The following is a 14336-nucleotide window of genomic DNA, read 5'->3' on the forward strand; positions in this document are numbered from 1 at the left end:
GAAACGGTGGTTTCCTTGGGACATCTTTCAACTAAAAAACACAGGTCCTTTGCACCTGACTCCCTGAGTGGCTGTGTCTCCTCACAGAGAATCTCACCTCACAGCTGCTCGCTGCAGGTGGGAATCCTTCCATCCAGGCTTAGCTGCCTTGCTTCTGCCTGCCAGCAGCTTATCTCAGATTTCTCTCTCTCCTCTGTCTCTCTTCCCTGTCTTCCAGGTCTCTGTTCTAGGATGCCCTGACCCAACAGTCCACGAGATCGCCTATCAGTATGGAAAAAACGTGGGAATCGCTTTCCAGGTTGGTAGGCCGCTTTCTAAGTATGTGGCCTTCTGGGGGCCACGGGGCCAGCCGCCGTGCTGTGGAGCGTTGGCGGTGCTGCTCACATCCCCTTTTTTCTCTCGCCTAGTTAATAGATGACGTGTTGGACTTCACCTCATGTTCTGACCAGATGGGCAAACCAACATCAGCTGATCTGAAGCTCGGCTTAGCCACAGGCCCCGTCTTATTTGCTTGTCAGCAGGTAGGTTACGCGGGCTGGTTGCCACAGAGCCAATGGAAGGTTTAGATGGGGAAGTTTGAGGGGAAAGAGATGCTGAGGCTAACTGAGCTGTGAGCTGTTACCGCTGCTTCCTGGTCTGCAGCATTGAGAGGACAGCCTTCCAGCTTTGTTGTGAGGCACTTTGTAAATTGTGATGTCCTGTATACATTTCTGAGAGCACCGCTATTCCCTGTATTTCTGGCACTGGCTACGTGAAGGGCTTCCTCGCTGTCGTCTAGGATTGGCTTTGGGGTCTGCCTCAGAGCCCCTTCAAAGCACCACAGAGGGAGTCAGGAGGAAGCGCAAGGACCAGCATAAGGCTCCCCACCTGCAGGGGAGTCGCTTAACAAGCAGTAAAGCAGCTCTGCAGCTGTCTGTCTTTCTCTCCTTGTTTTTCTGTCTTCCCCTCCTCTCTCCATTTCTCTGTCCTATCCAACAATGACGACATCTACAACAGCAATAACTATAACAACAATAAAACAAGGGCAACAGAAATTTAAAATGTAATATTAAATAATAATAACACCACAGGAAGGCCTTCCAGACCAGGAATTATTGCAGCTCCTCCGCTGGTCTCTGCTGTCCGAGCCTCAGAAAATGACTCCCATTGCCTCAAACATCTAGAAGCCAGTGGAATCAGCCGCAAGAAGCACAGAGTTCTTTCTTCGGATGGGAGGGATGTCAGGGAAGTTAAGTAAGGCCGCTGACATCGTCTCCGTAGTTAATTTGGATGGAAGGTGAGGAAGCTTCAAAACTGCCAGGCACATGCAGCTGGCCTGCCCTGCACCCTGAGCCACATCAGTGGGCTATGCCAGACCCGATCCGAATTAAGCAGCACGTTGTCACCTCAATACTTCGATCAATTTCTACTTTAGTACGTGTCACTTGATACTGAGTAAAGCAGAAGGCCACTTGTTCATCCTTAAGCTAGGAAATGAAAAAGCAGCTCTCAGGTCTGAAGTTTGAGTAATTCATAGCTTTTCTGAGATTTTGCCTCTGCCTGTCAGAACTTACACAGTCAAACCTTGTCTGCTGTTGAACTTCACGGTTCCTTCTTGTATGGAAACCAGTCGCTTTGTGTTTGTAGTTTCTAGCTCAAGAAAGGAGAGATCAGCGTCTGTACTGTCTAGCAGAGCCCCAGTCAGGGCTGAGATTATTCCTGGAGGAGGCTGATGGCTTGAGGGGCTGAGCCAGCTCGCTGTGTCCTCACAGTACTGGGAAGCAGGCAGCTGTCACGTGAGGGCTGTGAAAGGAGACTTGAGGGCACTCTGGAAATGGTTGTTCTCATATCATCTGGCTTTGCCTTCTCAAATTGCTGAGGCAGTCGTGGGAAGTGTCCATAAAGTTTATTTGTTCATTTATTCCCTTTTGTTGCCCTTGTTTTATTGTTATAGTTATTATTGTTATTGATGTCATCGGTGGATAGAACAGAGAGAAATGGAGAGAGGAGGGGAAGACAGAGAGGGAAAGAGAAAGATAGACACCTGCAGACCTGCTTCACTGCCTGTGAGGCAACTCCCCTGCAGGTGGGGAGTCAGGGGCTCAAACCGGGATCCTTCTGCCTGCCGGTCCCTGCACTTTGAGCCACGTGCGCTTAACCCGCTGCGCCACCGCCCGACTCCCCCATAAAGAGTATTATCTTTAAAAAATATTTTTCATTTGTTTATTTCAGATAAAGACAGAAATTGAGAGGAAAGGGGAAGATACCAAAGAAAAGAGAAAAAGGGACCCCTGCAAACCTGCTTCACCACTTGTGAAGCTTTCCCTCCGCACGCGGGCACTGAGGGCTTGAACCCAGGGCCCTTGAGTACATACATTGCCACCTAGCCCCGCTTTATTGTCTTGAGACTAACATGCCCCAGACTGAAGAAGACTGTTAATATGTATGCAAGCTCTGACAAAAATTTATAAAAATCCCCTTGCATAATTAGAATGCGAGAAAACACTTTCTTTTTTACCATTAACCCACCAAAAAAGCCAAGTATTCATGAGCTTTGCAAGAGTAAAGTCTGCCTGAGATTAGAAGGATCAGTAACGTGGACATTAATGTGCCACTCAGATGCCGGTCAGTAAATGCAAGTGAAGAACAAGAGGGTCTGAGTGCAGTGAGATTCTGGCACCTTAGGGAAGAAAAAAAAAAAAAAAAACTTTAGACAGACCCTAAAGATATACAGGAACAAGTCTTTCCCTAAAGAAGCTTTGAGTCCACAAATAATCGTCCAGACCCCCCCATTAATGCCAAGTTAACAGCTGAGTCCTTCTCAAGCCTTAAGGTGACTGAGTCTATAGATGCCTCTCTGGCTGTCGCACTGTGAACTTAGTTCAAAGGAAACTCACCTTCCTCTACACAGAGATGTAATGGGAAGGTCTCCCTTCAAATACAGTGGGACAGGCTGGGGGAGAACTGGGCCGCTCTTACATGGTGACTTGCAGGTAACCTGTGAGCGATTGAAAATGCCAGGGCTGGGGAGGGAGGGCTGGAGAGCAGGACAGCAGGATGCACGGCTGGTTTCCAGCGCAGGGACATAAGTCAAAGGAAAAGAAGAGTTCCCAGGCCATTCAGAAAAACAAGCCTAGGGTATAAAGGGGGAGGGGAGGGGACACACACACACACACACACGCGCACACACACACACAAAACCATATCTTGCTTGCAAAGAAATCCACATACCATCTGTAGAGGGAGAAAAATACAAGTTTTCTTTTTTTAAAGATTTTTCTTTATTTATTCCCTTTTGTTGCCCTTGTTGTTTTATTGTCGTTATCGTTGTTAATTGGCGTTGTTGGATAGGACAGAGAAATGGAGAGAGGAGGGGAAGATAGAGGAGAGAAAGACAGACACCTGCAGACCTGACCGCTTGTGAAGCGACTCCCCTGCAGGTGGGGAGCTGGGGGCTCGAACCAGGATCCTTAGCCCGGACCTTGCGCTTTGCGCCACCTGTGCTTAACCCGCTGCACTACAGCCTGACTCCCAAATACAAGTTTTCTAAGGAAAAGGGAGAAAAGAAAATCCCCCTCATTTTCCTAGGGACAGACTGCTAAGCCTCTCAATTACAATTTATATTTCTCTTCCAATTATAACAGTTCGATAAATTCACTGGGGGAAGAAAATGAAGACTGATGTGAGACGAAAGCAAAGAGAGGTTACTAAATTTAGGGTGCTTCACTGGGAAATCCCTGTCACATTCAGCAGACAAAAGTGTCCCTCAGGCAGTGGGGGGAGGAGGGCGCCCACTCAGTCTAAGCAGGAAGTGACTGACTGCACAAGGCTCCTGCCTTAAGCTGACTGATCTTGTCCTTGGGCCCATGAACCAAAAATTAGTCAAGCTCATGTTTATAAATTGTTTTCAAAGAAAAGCATGTTTAGGCTCAACTGTAGATGACAGTGTTTCCAAAAAAAAATTGTTCAAAGATTGATGGGCTGAGATTGGTTTAGGGTAAAAGAAGTTCCCAAAATAGCATGAGGGGTTTGTTGTGTGTTATGTCCACAGTGGACAAAAGTGCACTGTGTTCATTCATACCGGCATCTCTGCATGTTACCTGCACTCTCACAACTCCCTTCTGTGGCAAGTATCGTGCCCATCTTACAGATAAGAAAGTGATGTTCAGGTAAGGCCAGAATTCAACAGGGGACAAATGACACAGCAGCCAAGAAAACAACCCCTCTTCCATTCACTACAGAGTGTGTCAGGTTTGTCTGCAGATGGGATAAATTCATCTTTGAACCTTGTCGTATGTAGAGTGAGTGCTGAGTTTCAGTGGACTGAGGAAAAGCCGATTTAGGATACTATGCTTTCTGTTTTCATTTCACACAGTAAGTTGTCTTTTGACATTGGAGAGAAGACCAGAATACTGCTCTATGGTTTTATATAGAGCCCAAGACCGTATGTATACAAGGCACATTTTCTACCACTGAGCAACCACCCTGGTCCACAAGATGAGGTTTTTTTCTTTTGTTGCTGCTGTTGTTTTTAATTTCTTTTTATTAGTGATTGACAAGATTATAATAAGGGTGGAATTCCACACCGTTCTCACCACCAACGCCGTGTGTCCCTCCCACCTCCAGTGGTCAGCAATCCATGGATCTCTCTCCTGAGGCGTCTATTCTAGTTTCATGAATTCTTCAGAGGTCGCAGTGACGGCAGCGTCCCTCATGTATGTGTCCTACCTGCTCTGAGAACAGACCCAAGAGGCAGCGCACCTGTGAGTTGTGCCTTGCCTCTTGAACAGACCAGGTTCAAGGCCCAGCACCACCAGGAAAAGTTATGGAAGTGGAGGCAGCTCCAGTGTGGTGCTGTCTATCTAAATTAAAAGTGATTCACAGCTATGAAATCACGTACATCTAGGGTCCCCATTACACACACACACACACACACACCTTTAGAGTGTATGCTGTTATTTTGTTTAGTTCATTTGCTTTGCCAGAGCACTGCTCAGCTCTGGCTTATGGTGGTGTGGGGGATTGAACCTGAGACCTTGGAACCTCAGGCATGAGAGTCTCTTTACATAACCACTGTGCTATCTACCCCACCCTATGTTTCATTTTTGAAAACTTCAGAAACAACGTGGAATCTTCAACAGCAGTTCTCAAACCTCCTTCAAAAGGCCTTTTCCTTTCCACTTCTGCTTCTCCTTTATCTGACAAGTCACCAAACGGAAATGCCAGCCTGTAGCAGCTGACCGGCTTCTGCTGTTGTTGTGACTAGTTGGTGCTTTACAGCTACCCGAGGAGTTCCCTTCTTAGTAAAGCTCATTCTGGTTTACTGATGACTCCCTGTAGATTCTGAACAGATTTTACAGAGTTCAGACTGTGATTTGTCCCACAGGAGTCTTTCTACTCTTCACACAGCCTGACCATACGAATGTTTTCTGATCTGCATGAAATCTGCAGGCAGGCAATTCTACTCGAAAAGAGGCTTCTCTCTTCTCCACACACAAAAGAGGACAGGAGAGCACAGGAAGAGCAAAGAAATCAACCAGATGGGTGTGGCTCATTTTGCCACACTCATTTATTAGTACTACAGAAAAAGCTCACACATTTCCCTGGCAGGGCTTTCACTGGCGCTTGGTGCCTGTACTTTGACCCACTGTTCCCAATGCTTCTTTTTTTCTCCCCCTTTTGATAGGACAGACAAGAGAGAAATTGAGAGAGAAGAAGATAAGACACTTGTAGCACAGCTTCACCCCTACAGATGGGCACCAGGGTCTTGAACCCAGGTCCTTTGCACATGGCGATGTGGGTATGTGCTCAGCCAGGTGCCCCACCACCTAATCTAAAACAATAAGGCATCAGCATTGAGGATATATCTTCCTAGACACCCAGGTTTGGATGGAATCTGGTGTTAAGAAACGAAGACATACCCAGCAGATTTGCCTTTTTGCCACTAAAATTGACTTGCAGGTCCAGGCGGTTGGCGCACCTGGTTAAGCACACAGTGCCGAGATTAACGCGAAGCTTCCTAGAAGGCGTTTGTCTGTTTATTGCCCTCAGGTTGCCGCTAGAGCACTGCAAATCCACTGCTCCCGGAAGCCATTTTGTTCCTTTTTTTTTTTTTTTCCTTTCTAATTTTTATTCGGGCAGAAAGAAATTAAGAGAGGATGAGAAGGAATAGAAAGGTAGACACCAGGGAGGTAGCACAGAGGATTAAGCGCATGTGGCACAAAGCACAAGGATCCAGGTTCAAGTCCCGGGGAGACCCTTCACAGGTGGTGAAGCAGGTCTGCAGGTGTCTAGCTTTGTCTCCCCCCTCTGTCTTCCCCTCCTCTCTCCATTTCTCTCTGTCCTATCCAACAATGACAACAATAATATTAACTACAATAAAACAACAAGGGCAACAAAAGGGAGTAAGTAAATAAATATTTAAAATAGACACCTGCAGACCTGCTTCCTTGCTCATGAAGCAGACCTCCTGCAGGTGGGGAGAGTGGTCTCGTACCTAAGGTCTTTGTGTTTGGTAATATGTGCTCTTTAACCAGGTGCACTAATGCCTGGCCTCTATAAGGCTTGCTTTTAAAGGCAGGGTGTAAAGACAGCACAAGGGCTATGCGAAAAGAACTGAGTCTCCACATATGGTCCCAGATTCCATCCTCTACTAGAGCCGAGTGCGCTCTGGTTAAAAAACAAAAAATACCACCATCTTATTTTTATCTTTATTGGATAGAGACAACCAGAAATCAAGAGGGTAGGGGAAGAAGATAGAGAGGGAGAAAGACACCACAGCCCTGCTTCACTCCCAAAGCTTTCCCCTTCCAGGTGGAGGCCGGGGGCTCGAACAGAGAGCACTATAACATGTGCTCAACCAGGTGTACCACCATCTGGCCTGGGCCCCACCATTTCTTTATTTCTTTATTTTTGCCTCCAGGGTAATTGCTGTTGCTCGGTGCCTGCATTATGAATCCACTACTCCTGGAGGCTATTTTTTCCCCCTTTTGTTGCCCTTGTTGTTTATCATTGTTATTGCTGACATTGTTGTTAGATAGGACAGAGAGAAATATAGAGAAGAGGGGGAGAGAGACACCTGCAGACCTGCTTCACCGCTTATGAAGCGACACCCTCCCACCCCCCACGCACAGGTGTGGAGCCGGAGGCTCAAACCAGGACCCAGTCCTTGCACTGTGTGCCATGTGTGTTTAACCTGCTGTGCTACTTACTGCCCGGCTCCCCTACCATCTTATTTAAAGGTCCAGTAAGTGAAACCAAATCATTTTAATCAGTTACTGGCTTTAACTTTTTAAGCATGTTATCAGCCCGTAGAACTTTGTTCCAACACATATTTAATCTGAAAGTAATGTACATCACTCCTCATCTGCCGTCATCTGTTCAGAATTTTTCTCTCATGAGCCCCAATTATTACTGTTATTTTTCTTATTTTAGGATTACTAAGACTGGGGTGTCGGCCTTAGACAACTTATTTCATCCTGCAAGCTCCCTGCCAGGGAAACACTAGCAATTGCTGTAAGAACTGATGTGGCCAACACTTAAAAATCCTGACTTACCTCTTGCCTCACAGAACCATGACAGTTTGGAGCTGGTAGATTTCAGAGCATGCAGTCCGTCTCCCTTGAGAGGCAGCTGAAGAAGCCGATGCCCAACACGCGTAGCCGCACCAGGACACTAGGTCTCAGCCTTTCCCTATCTCTTTCTTCCCCCCTTCTCTATCTAAAAGAAAAGAAAAAAAAAAAGCTGGGAAGTTTTTAAAACCCTGTTGACTAGGGTGCAGCACAGCGGGTTAAGTGCACATGGTGCAAAGCGCAAGGACTGGCTTAAGGATCCCGGCTCTCCACCTGCAGAGCAGTCGCTTCACAGGCCGTGAAGCAGATCTGCAGGTGTCTGTCTTTCTCTCCCCCTCTTGCTTCCCCTCCTCTCTCCATTTCTCTCTGTCCTATCGAAAAATGATGACATCAATAACAATAATTTAAAAAGCAATAAAAGGGAAAATAAATTTTAAAAAAAACCCTGTTGGCTGAGCAGACCCTTAGCATCTATTAGCAAAATCATTTTAAGAGTGGATCCAGGTAACTAATTACATAAACCTTGAATGATTCCAGTGTGTGGCCAATGCTGTTTACCACGGCTCTGATTCAGTCTATTAAAGGCTTAGGCAGACTCTGCTCGAAATGCTGTCAGCCCAGAAACTTCATTAGCCTTCACCTGTCTCTCAGTTCAGCACCAGAATTCAAATGCCCAAGTCCAACCCACAATCTAAGTCTAAGTGGTTCTCAGAACATCCAGCGACCAAGCAGAACTTGCTAGAGACACGTACTCAGGCCCTACCCTGACTGCATCAGAAGCTCTTGGGGGAGACACCCAGCAGGACTCTGTATCTAGTGCATTCTACAAATCTGACTGGAGCAGCAGGAGGGAGGTTTTAAAGATGTACTTTGCTGCTTCTCTCTTAGTGCTGGAGGAAGAATTAGATCATCCAGATGAAGAAGGCTCACCAGCTGCCGGCTCAGTGTTGGGGCGTAGTAACGGATGTCTCTTAGCCAGGCTTCTTTAATTGTTACCATTTACTGTTGCTGATAGAATCATTTAACCACTTTCTTCCCGTTCAACTGTTATTTCCTGTTATTGACGCCAGAAAAAAAGTAGGCTACTGTTACAATATTTGATTCTCCCAACAGTGAGAGATATTCTTTATGCTTTTAGTTCCCAGAAATGAATGCTATGATCATGAGAAGGTTCAATTTGCCGGGAGATGTGGACAGAGCCCGACAGTATGTGTTACAGGTAAGAGCATCTTATAAACAGCAAGGCAGGTACAGTGCCAAAGTATCCAAACCCAAAATGCAACATTGAATCTCAGATATAAAACCAAACTTGTGAGGCCAGCCAGTAGGGCACCTTGTTGGGGGGGGTTTGTTTTGGGGCCGTTGAGGCTTTTGATGTCCCTTGATAAGCAGACATGTTAGTTACCAAGTGCAAGGGCAGGGGCGGGGCGGGGGGGGGGGGGGTAGCAGGTCTGCAGGTGTCTGTCTTTCACTGTCTGTCCCTCCCCCCCTCAGTTTCTGGCCTATCAAAGGAGGAAAAAAATGGCCGCTCTCGAGTTCTTTCCAAAGATTTTAATTTGACTGTTCTTGAGTAAGATTTGGAAATAGCTTTTGGAAAAGTCTTCAGAAGGCTATAGTGTATGTACAGCCAGGGGTGAGACCCCCCCCCTTCCCCGAGCTATAGCAGCTGTCCTCAGCCAGCCTTCAGCCTTTCAAGTTTACACAATCACATCTCTTTCCACTAAACTGCTATTCCCCAGCACACTCTACATAACTGTTACCCAGCTGTAACTAAAGAAAGTAACTGGAGTTAACCTGGTTAAGTGCACACATTACAGTGCACAAGGACCTGGGTTCAAGCCCCCAGTCCCCACCTGTAGGGGGAAAGCTTCTCAAGTGGTGAAGCAGGGCTACAGGTGTCTGTCTTTCTCCCTATCTCCCCCTTCCTTCTCAATTTCTGGCTGTCTCTATCCAATAAATAAAGATAATTTTAAAAAGTGGTTTTTTTTTTTAAGTGTAACTTAAAGATTTAAAGCAGGGAGCTGGGCAGCGGCACACCTGGTTAAGCACATACAGTGTGAAGCCAAGGACCCACACAAGGATCCAGGTTCGAGCCCTCTCTATCGACCCCTCCCTCCCCTCTTAATTTCTCTCTGTCCTGTCCAATAAAATGGGGGGGGGGGGTGGCCACCAGGGGCAGTAGATTCATAGTGCTGGCACCAAACCTCCAATGATAAACCTGGAGGCACCAAAAAAAAAAAAAAAATCAAGTGGCCTGGCAGATGGCACCGTGACGGTGAAGCATGAATTCCCCAGGTCCACCACCACTGATGCCAGGGTTATGCCCTGATGGTCTCCTTCAATAGTAAATATTAAAAAAAAAAAAAAAATTAAGGGGCCAGGTGGTAGTGCACCTGGTTGAGTGTACATGTTAGCATGCACACAGACCCAGGTTCAAACCCTCAGTCCCCACACCTCCAGGAGGGAGCTTTCATGAAAGGTGGAGTAGTGCTGCAGGTTTTTCTCCCTCTCAATTTCTCTCTGTGCCCTGTCAAATAAAGATTTTAAAAAATAATCCTGGGCTGGCAAAATAGTTTACCTGGTTAGCATGTTGCTAACCATGTTAGCATGTTACCATGTTGCGACCCAGACTCAAGGCCAGTATATTTACTTAGAGGAAAGAATAGCTATCTTCACCTTAAAGTTAGAAGCTAGCAACAGCAAAGATACTCATCAGAACTAAAGACTATCTTTTTTTAATATTTACCTACTCCCTTTTTGTTGTCCTGGTTTTTTTATTGTTGTAGTATTATTATTGTCATCATTGTTGGATAGGACAGAGAAATCGATAGAGAGGGGGAGAGAAAGACAGACACCTGCACACCTACTTCACCGCCTGTGAAGCGACTTCCCTGCAGGTGGGGAGCCAGGGGGGCTGGAACCAGAATCCTTAACACCGGTGCTTGCACTTTGCGCCACATGCGCTTAACCCACTGCGCTACTGCCCGACTCCCAAGACAATCTTATAATCATCAAATTGGGAGGTAAGAGCCAAAGGATAAAGCTGGTAGTATTGGAAGTCAGGAGCTATGTTGGCTTTTCTCACTAATCCTTCATGCTTTCGCTATCTCCCTGATGTTTTTTAGCTTTCATTTAGATATTTTGCTTTTTTTTTTTTTTTTCTTTTATCATTGCTTACATGTAGAGCTTCTAAGAAGCTCTTGACAGTTAAATTAAAAGGGCTAAGGAGAAGGATGTTCACCTGGAAATACTGAGTTTAATCTAATAGAATAAACTTTTGAGGGAAGGACCCTAAAAGAAATAGGCAGAGAGAAGAGAACATTACATACGTAGCTTAGCTGTTCTGACCTCAAGGAAGGAAGTTATATGTTAGTATCTACCCCATTATGTCAGGAATTTAAGATACGGTCTGATGGGTGACAAGTATCTTTGCTGTTCTCCATCCCACAGAGTGACGGTGTGCAACAAACGACCTACCTCGCCCAGCGGTACTGCCATGAAGCGGTGAAAGCAATCAGTAAGCTTCGACCATCCCCAGAGAGAGATGCCCTCATACAACTTTCAGAGATGGTGCTCACAAGAGATAAATGACAGCTCTTCCTGTTACTACTGGCAGCTATTTTACCAGACTGTGCCTAAAGAATTTTGTGGGATATACTTTGCTTCATGTGCAGAAAACCAAAAACAATTCAACAAATCATTTCAACCTTATTGGTGGGCAATTTTTTTATTGGCAGTTTTTTTTTCAGAAAACTTTTTAAATGTAATTAAACCATCTGAATCTGTCATTGTAGTCCTATAAATTCTGACTGAGGTATAGTAGGAGTTATATGTGGTATTGTTTACACTGTTAATATCCACATGTAAAGCCATTTACACAAATAAATAATCAATGTTAAAATTCAAATGGTTTATCTTGCTCTCACCACTGGAATAAAGAATAAAGGTCAGGAAAGTGTGAGGTCTACATGTCATTAGTTATTAGATCGTAACAGTATCCAGAGGTTCTTATTGGAGAGTGGTTTATTATAAAACTGTACGTAAAATTTAGACAACAGGTTATATACAAAATTAAGAGAACATTCCACTGGGAAAATGAAACAAAATTAGGCAGCTGATAACTAGGGACACTGGAATCATGTTAAAAATTAACAAAAGGCAAAATGCATATGGCAACAGTCACACTCATCTGATAATGGTCTTTAATTTTCAGAAACAAATGTTTTGCACTAGTCTTACCACTCACTATGCTGATGAAAGGCTGTGACGCCTAGTACGTAACTAAGATCCAAACAAATCTTCAGTACACACAAACCCACATTTTTGAGTGCTCTACTTTAATATCCTAGACAGTACAGAATCATACACAAAATAAGAGAACCACCCTCTGCACCTCCTTTATATTAAGAGGAGCGACACAAAGTGCACGTGTTGCAGTTCAGTTAGGTCAAAAGCAGAGAGATTTGAGCAGGCACATACTCTACTGACTTAATACATGCCCCCCGTTACCCCACTTACTTTACTCTTAAGCCTTTTTATGTTGCTCGTGCCAAGCAATAAATTAAATAGTGCCTATTCTCAAGAACCAATTATACCCGCTCCTATGAAACAATTTGAGAAAGAGATTTGTAATTTCCTCTCATTTGGATTAGCATAGAAGAGTCCACTGGAAAACTTGAAGCATCACTTAAGTACAGTGGTCCTTTCAGAGTTTTATGGAATGTGCATACTTGGACACATTTTCATAGCTTTGAAAAAGTTACTTTAGGAAAAAGTTCAGTAGATCGACTTGTAAATAACGATTCAGATTTTAAATCTGCAAAAAAATCAGTCACGGTGCTGTTGGGACAGACTAAAATAAGGCTAAAATGTTTTTCCAAGTTAATATGTTGAGAAAATAGAACTGTCATTTACAATAAATCAGTATCATTTATTATTTTCAAAAGCAAACCAGTGAAGGAAAGGACAAAAACCTTTGGTTCACTTATGTATATACGAATGGGCAAAAAAATTTAATGCAAATTCACTCATTAAAAAACTTAGGTACAAATTACAACATTACAGATAACCCTTTGTTCTGTTTTGCATGGAGACCTGAGAGACTCAATTCATGTCAAGAGACCTAAGTACAAGTACTCCCAGCACATATTCCACAAATTGGAAGCATCTTGGATTTTTTTTTTTCAAAGTGTATTTCATTTACATGAGTTGGTATGCATGCTTTAAACAAATAGTTTATTTCAAGAATGAGAGTCTCAACAAAAGTATGACCAGCACCAGCATTTAAATTCTCTGATTTTAATATTAGTCTGACATAGCATTAGTAAACCATGCTGCACTGAAACATGTAATGGTACAATCTGAATCATGATTTGTGAAACAGCATACCCCACACCCCCAGAATATTTAGGCTGGTCATAAAGTCATCAGTGTCTAAGTATATAAGCATAATCAGTGGTGGACAGCCTCTTAGACGAACTGCTCTCTAGCAATGCGCAAACTGCCTCGAAAGTTTTATGCTTACAGGAAGACGTTCAATTACATCAATAAAACAGCATGTCCTGGAAAGATGGGCACATTTTAAAACAGTTTAAGACAATTCCATTAGCCATCATCGTCCCACAGTATGACTTGAATAATAACCTGCTTTAAAAGCAAACAATTTAATCGGTATAGTGCATGACTGACTCAACATAGTTCCCAGGGAACAGACCAGTCACTCGATTGCAGACTCCTTCGTACCAGCCGTCATCATTCTTCTTTATTACGTAAATGATCGCACCCTCCATAAATGAAAGCTCGTCATCCTTGTCCTTTGTATAGTCATATATTGCCACAACTGCAGAGACAGAGTTGAGACGTCACTCTTTCCGACATTTAGTTTAATTTTAGCTGTAATGCCAAAATTGCAGAGCCAACTATTTTTATAACTATTCTTACTTTCACATGTGATAGTGGCTTGATCTTACAGCTAAGTTAAAATCTGACTAGAACAGAGATGCCAACACCTTCTACCAATCTACTCAGGAAAGGTCGCTGCTTTATTTTATTTTTTTTTTTTTGCCTCCAGGGTTATTGCTGGGCTCGGTGCCTGCACTACGAATCCACTGCTCCTGGAGGCTAGTTTTTTCCCTTTTGATGCCCTTGTTGTTTATCCTTGTTTTTGTTATTGTTGTTGGATAGGATAGAGAGAAATGGAGAGAGAAGGGAAAGACAAGAGGAGAGAAAGATAGACACCTGCAGACCTGCTTCACCACTTGTGAAGCAACTCCCGGGGGGGGGGGGAGGTTGAACCAGGATCCTTATACTTCAAGCCACCTGCGCTTAACTCACTGTGCCACTGTCCAACCCCAGATCTCTGAACTTTTTTTTATTATTATTAATTTTTAATTTTTTAAAGGTTTTATTTATTTATGAGAAAGATAGGGGAGAGAGAGAAAGAACCAGACATCACTCTGGTACTTGTGCTATCAGGGATTGAACTCAGGACCTCATGCTTGAGAGTTTAGTGCCTTAGCCACTGCGCCACCTCCTGGACCACAGATCTCTGAACTTTTATCTATAGGGTAAAACTACCTAGTCAATCAGTAGTCCAGCTGACAACCCAAAATGTCTAATTTGTCAAACACAACTGGGAAGTAAATTTCATGGTACTTATCTAAGGAAAATTAATTTATGAGATTATCCAAGTTTTTCTGAAAGGAGCTGACAGGATTCTTTTTTTAAAGGGGGAAAAGAAGACAACAGACCCACTAATAATCCCTCCCACTGCACCAAAGTAAAGGA

General features: G+C 44.1%; 2 protein-coding genes and 1 long non-coding RNA gene across 20 annotated transcripts in view; 1 reads left to right on the forward strand and 2 right to left on the reverse strand.

The window, feature by feature from the left end:
- LOC132538948 (uncharacterized) overlaps nt 1-7664 on the reverse strand; it is a 25624-nt gene extending 17960 nt beyond the window's left edge. The window contains exon 1 of the long non-coding RNA XR_009550274.1: nt 7536-7664. This is a non-coding gene — a long non-coding RNA (uncharacterized LOC132538948). The remainder of the gene's footprint in view (nt 1-7535) is intronic.
- Nucleotides 1-11457, forward strand: part of PDSS1 (decaprenyl diphosphate synthase subunit 1) — a 38769-nt gene extending 27312 nt beyond the window's left edge. For 3 of the 4 annotated variants that reach the window (XM_060192335.1, XM_060192336.1, XM_060192337.1), the window contains 4 exons: nt 218-298; nt 408-521; nt 8689-8769; nt 11001-11457. In XM_060192335.1, coding sequence (XP_060048318.1) covers nt 218-298; nt 408-521; nt 8689-8769; nt 11001-11141 — 417 coding nt within the window. In that variant the 3' untranslated portion in view covers nt 11142-11457. Of the gene's footprint in view, nt 1-217; nt 299-407; nt 522-8688; nt 8770-11000 lie in introns of those variants that run through there. The other variant, XR_009550273.1, reaches the window with a different exon arrangement.
- Nucleotides 11458-11555: 98 nt separating this feature from the next.
- Nucleotides 11556-14336, reverse strand: part of ABI1 (abl interactor 1) — a 79574-nt gene continuing 76793 nt past the window's right edge. For all 15 annotated transcript variants that reach the window (XM_007526555.3, XM_060192329.1, XM_007526515.3 and 12 more), the window contains one exon: nt 11556-13389. In XM_007526555.3, coding sequence (XP_007526617.1) covers nt 13214-13389 — 176 coding nt within the window. In that variant the 3' untranslated portion in view covers nt 11556-13213. The remainder of the gene's footprint in view (nt 13390-14336) is intronic.

The sequence above is a fragment of the Erinaceus europaeus genome, chromosome 6 (assembly GCF_950295315.1).
Source record: "Erinaceus europaeus chromosome 6, mEriEur2.1, whole genome shotgun sequence".
NCBI lineage: Eukaryota > Metazoa > Chordata > Mammalia > Eulipotyphla > Erinaceidae > Erinaceus > Erinaceus europaeus.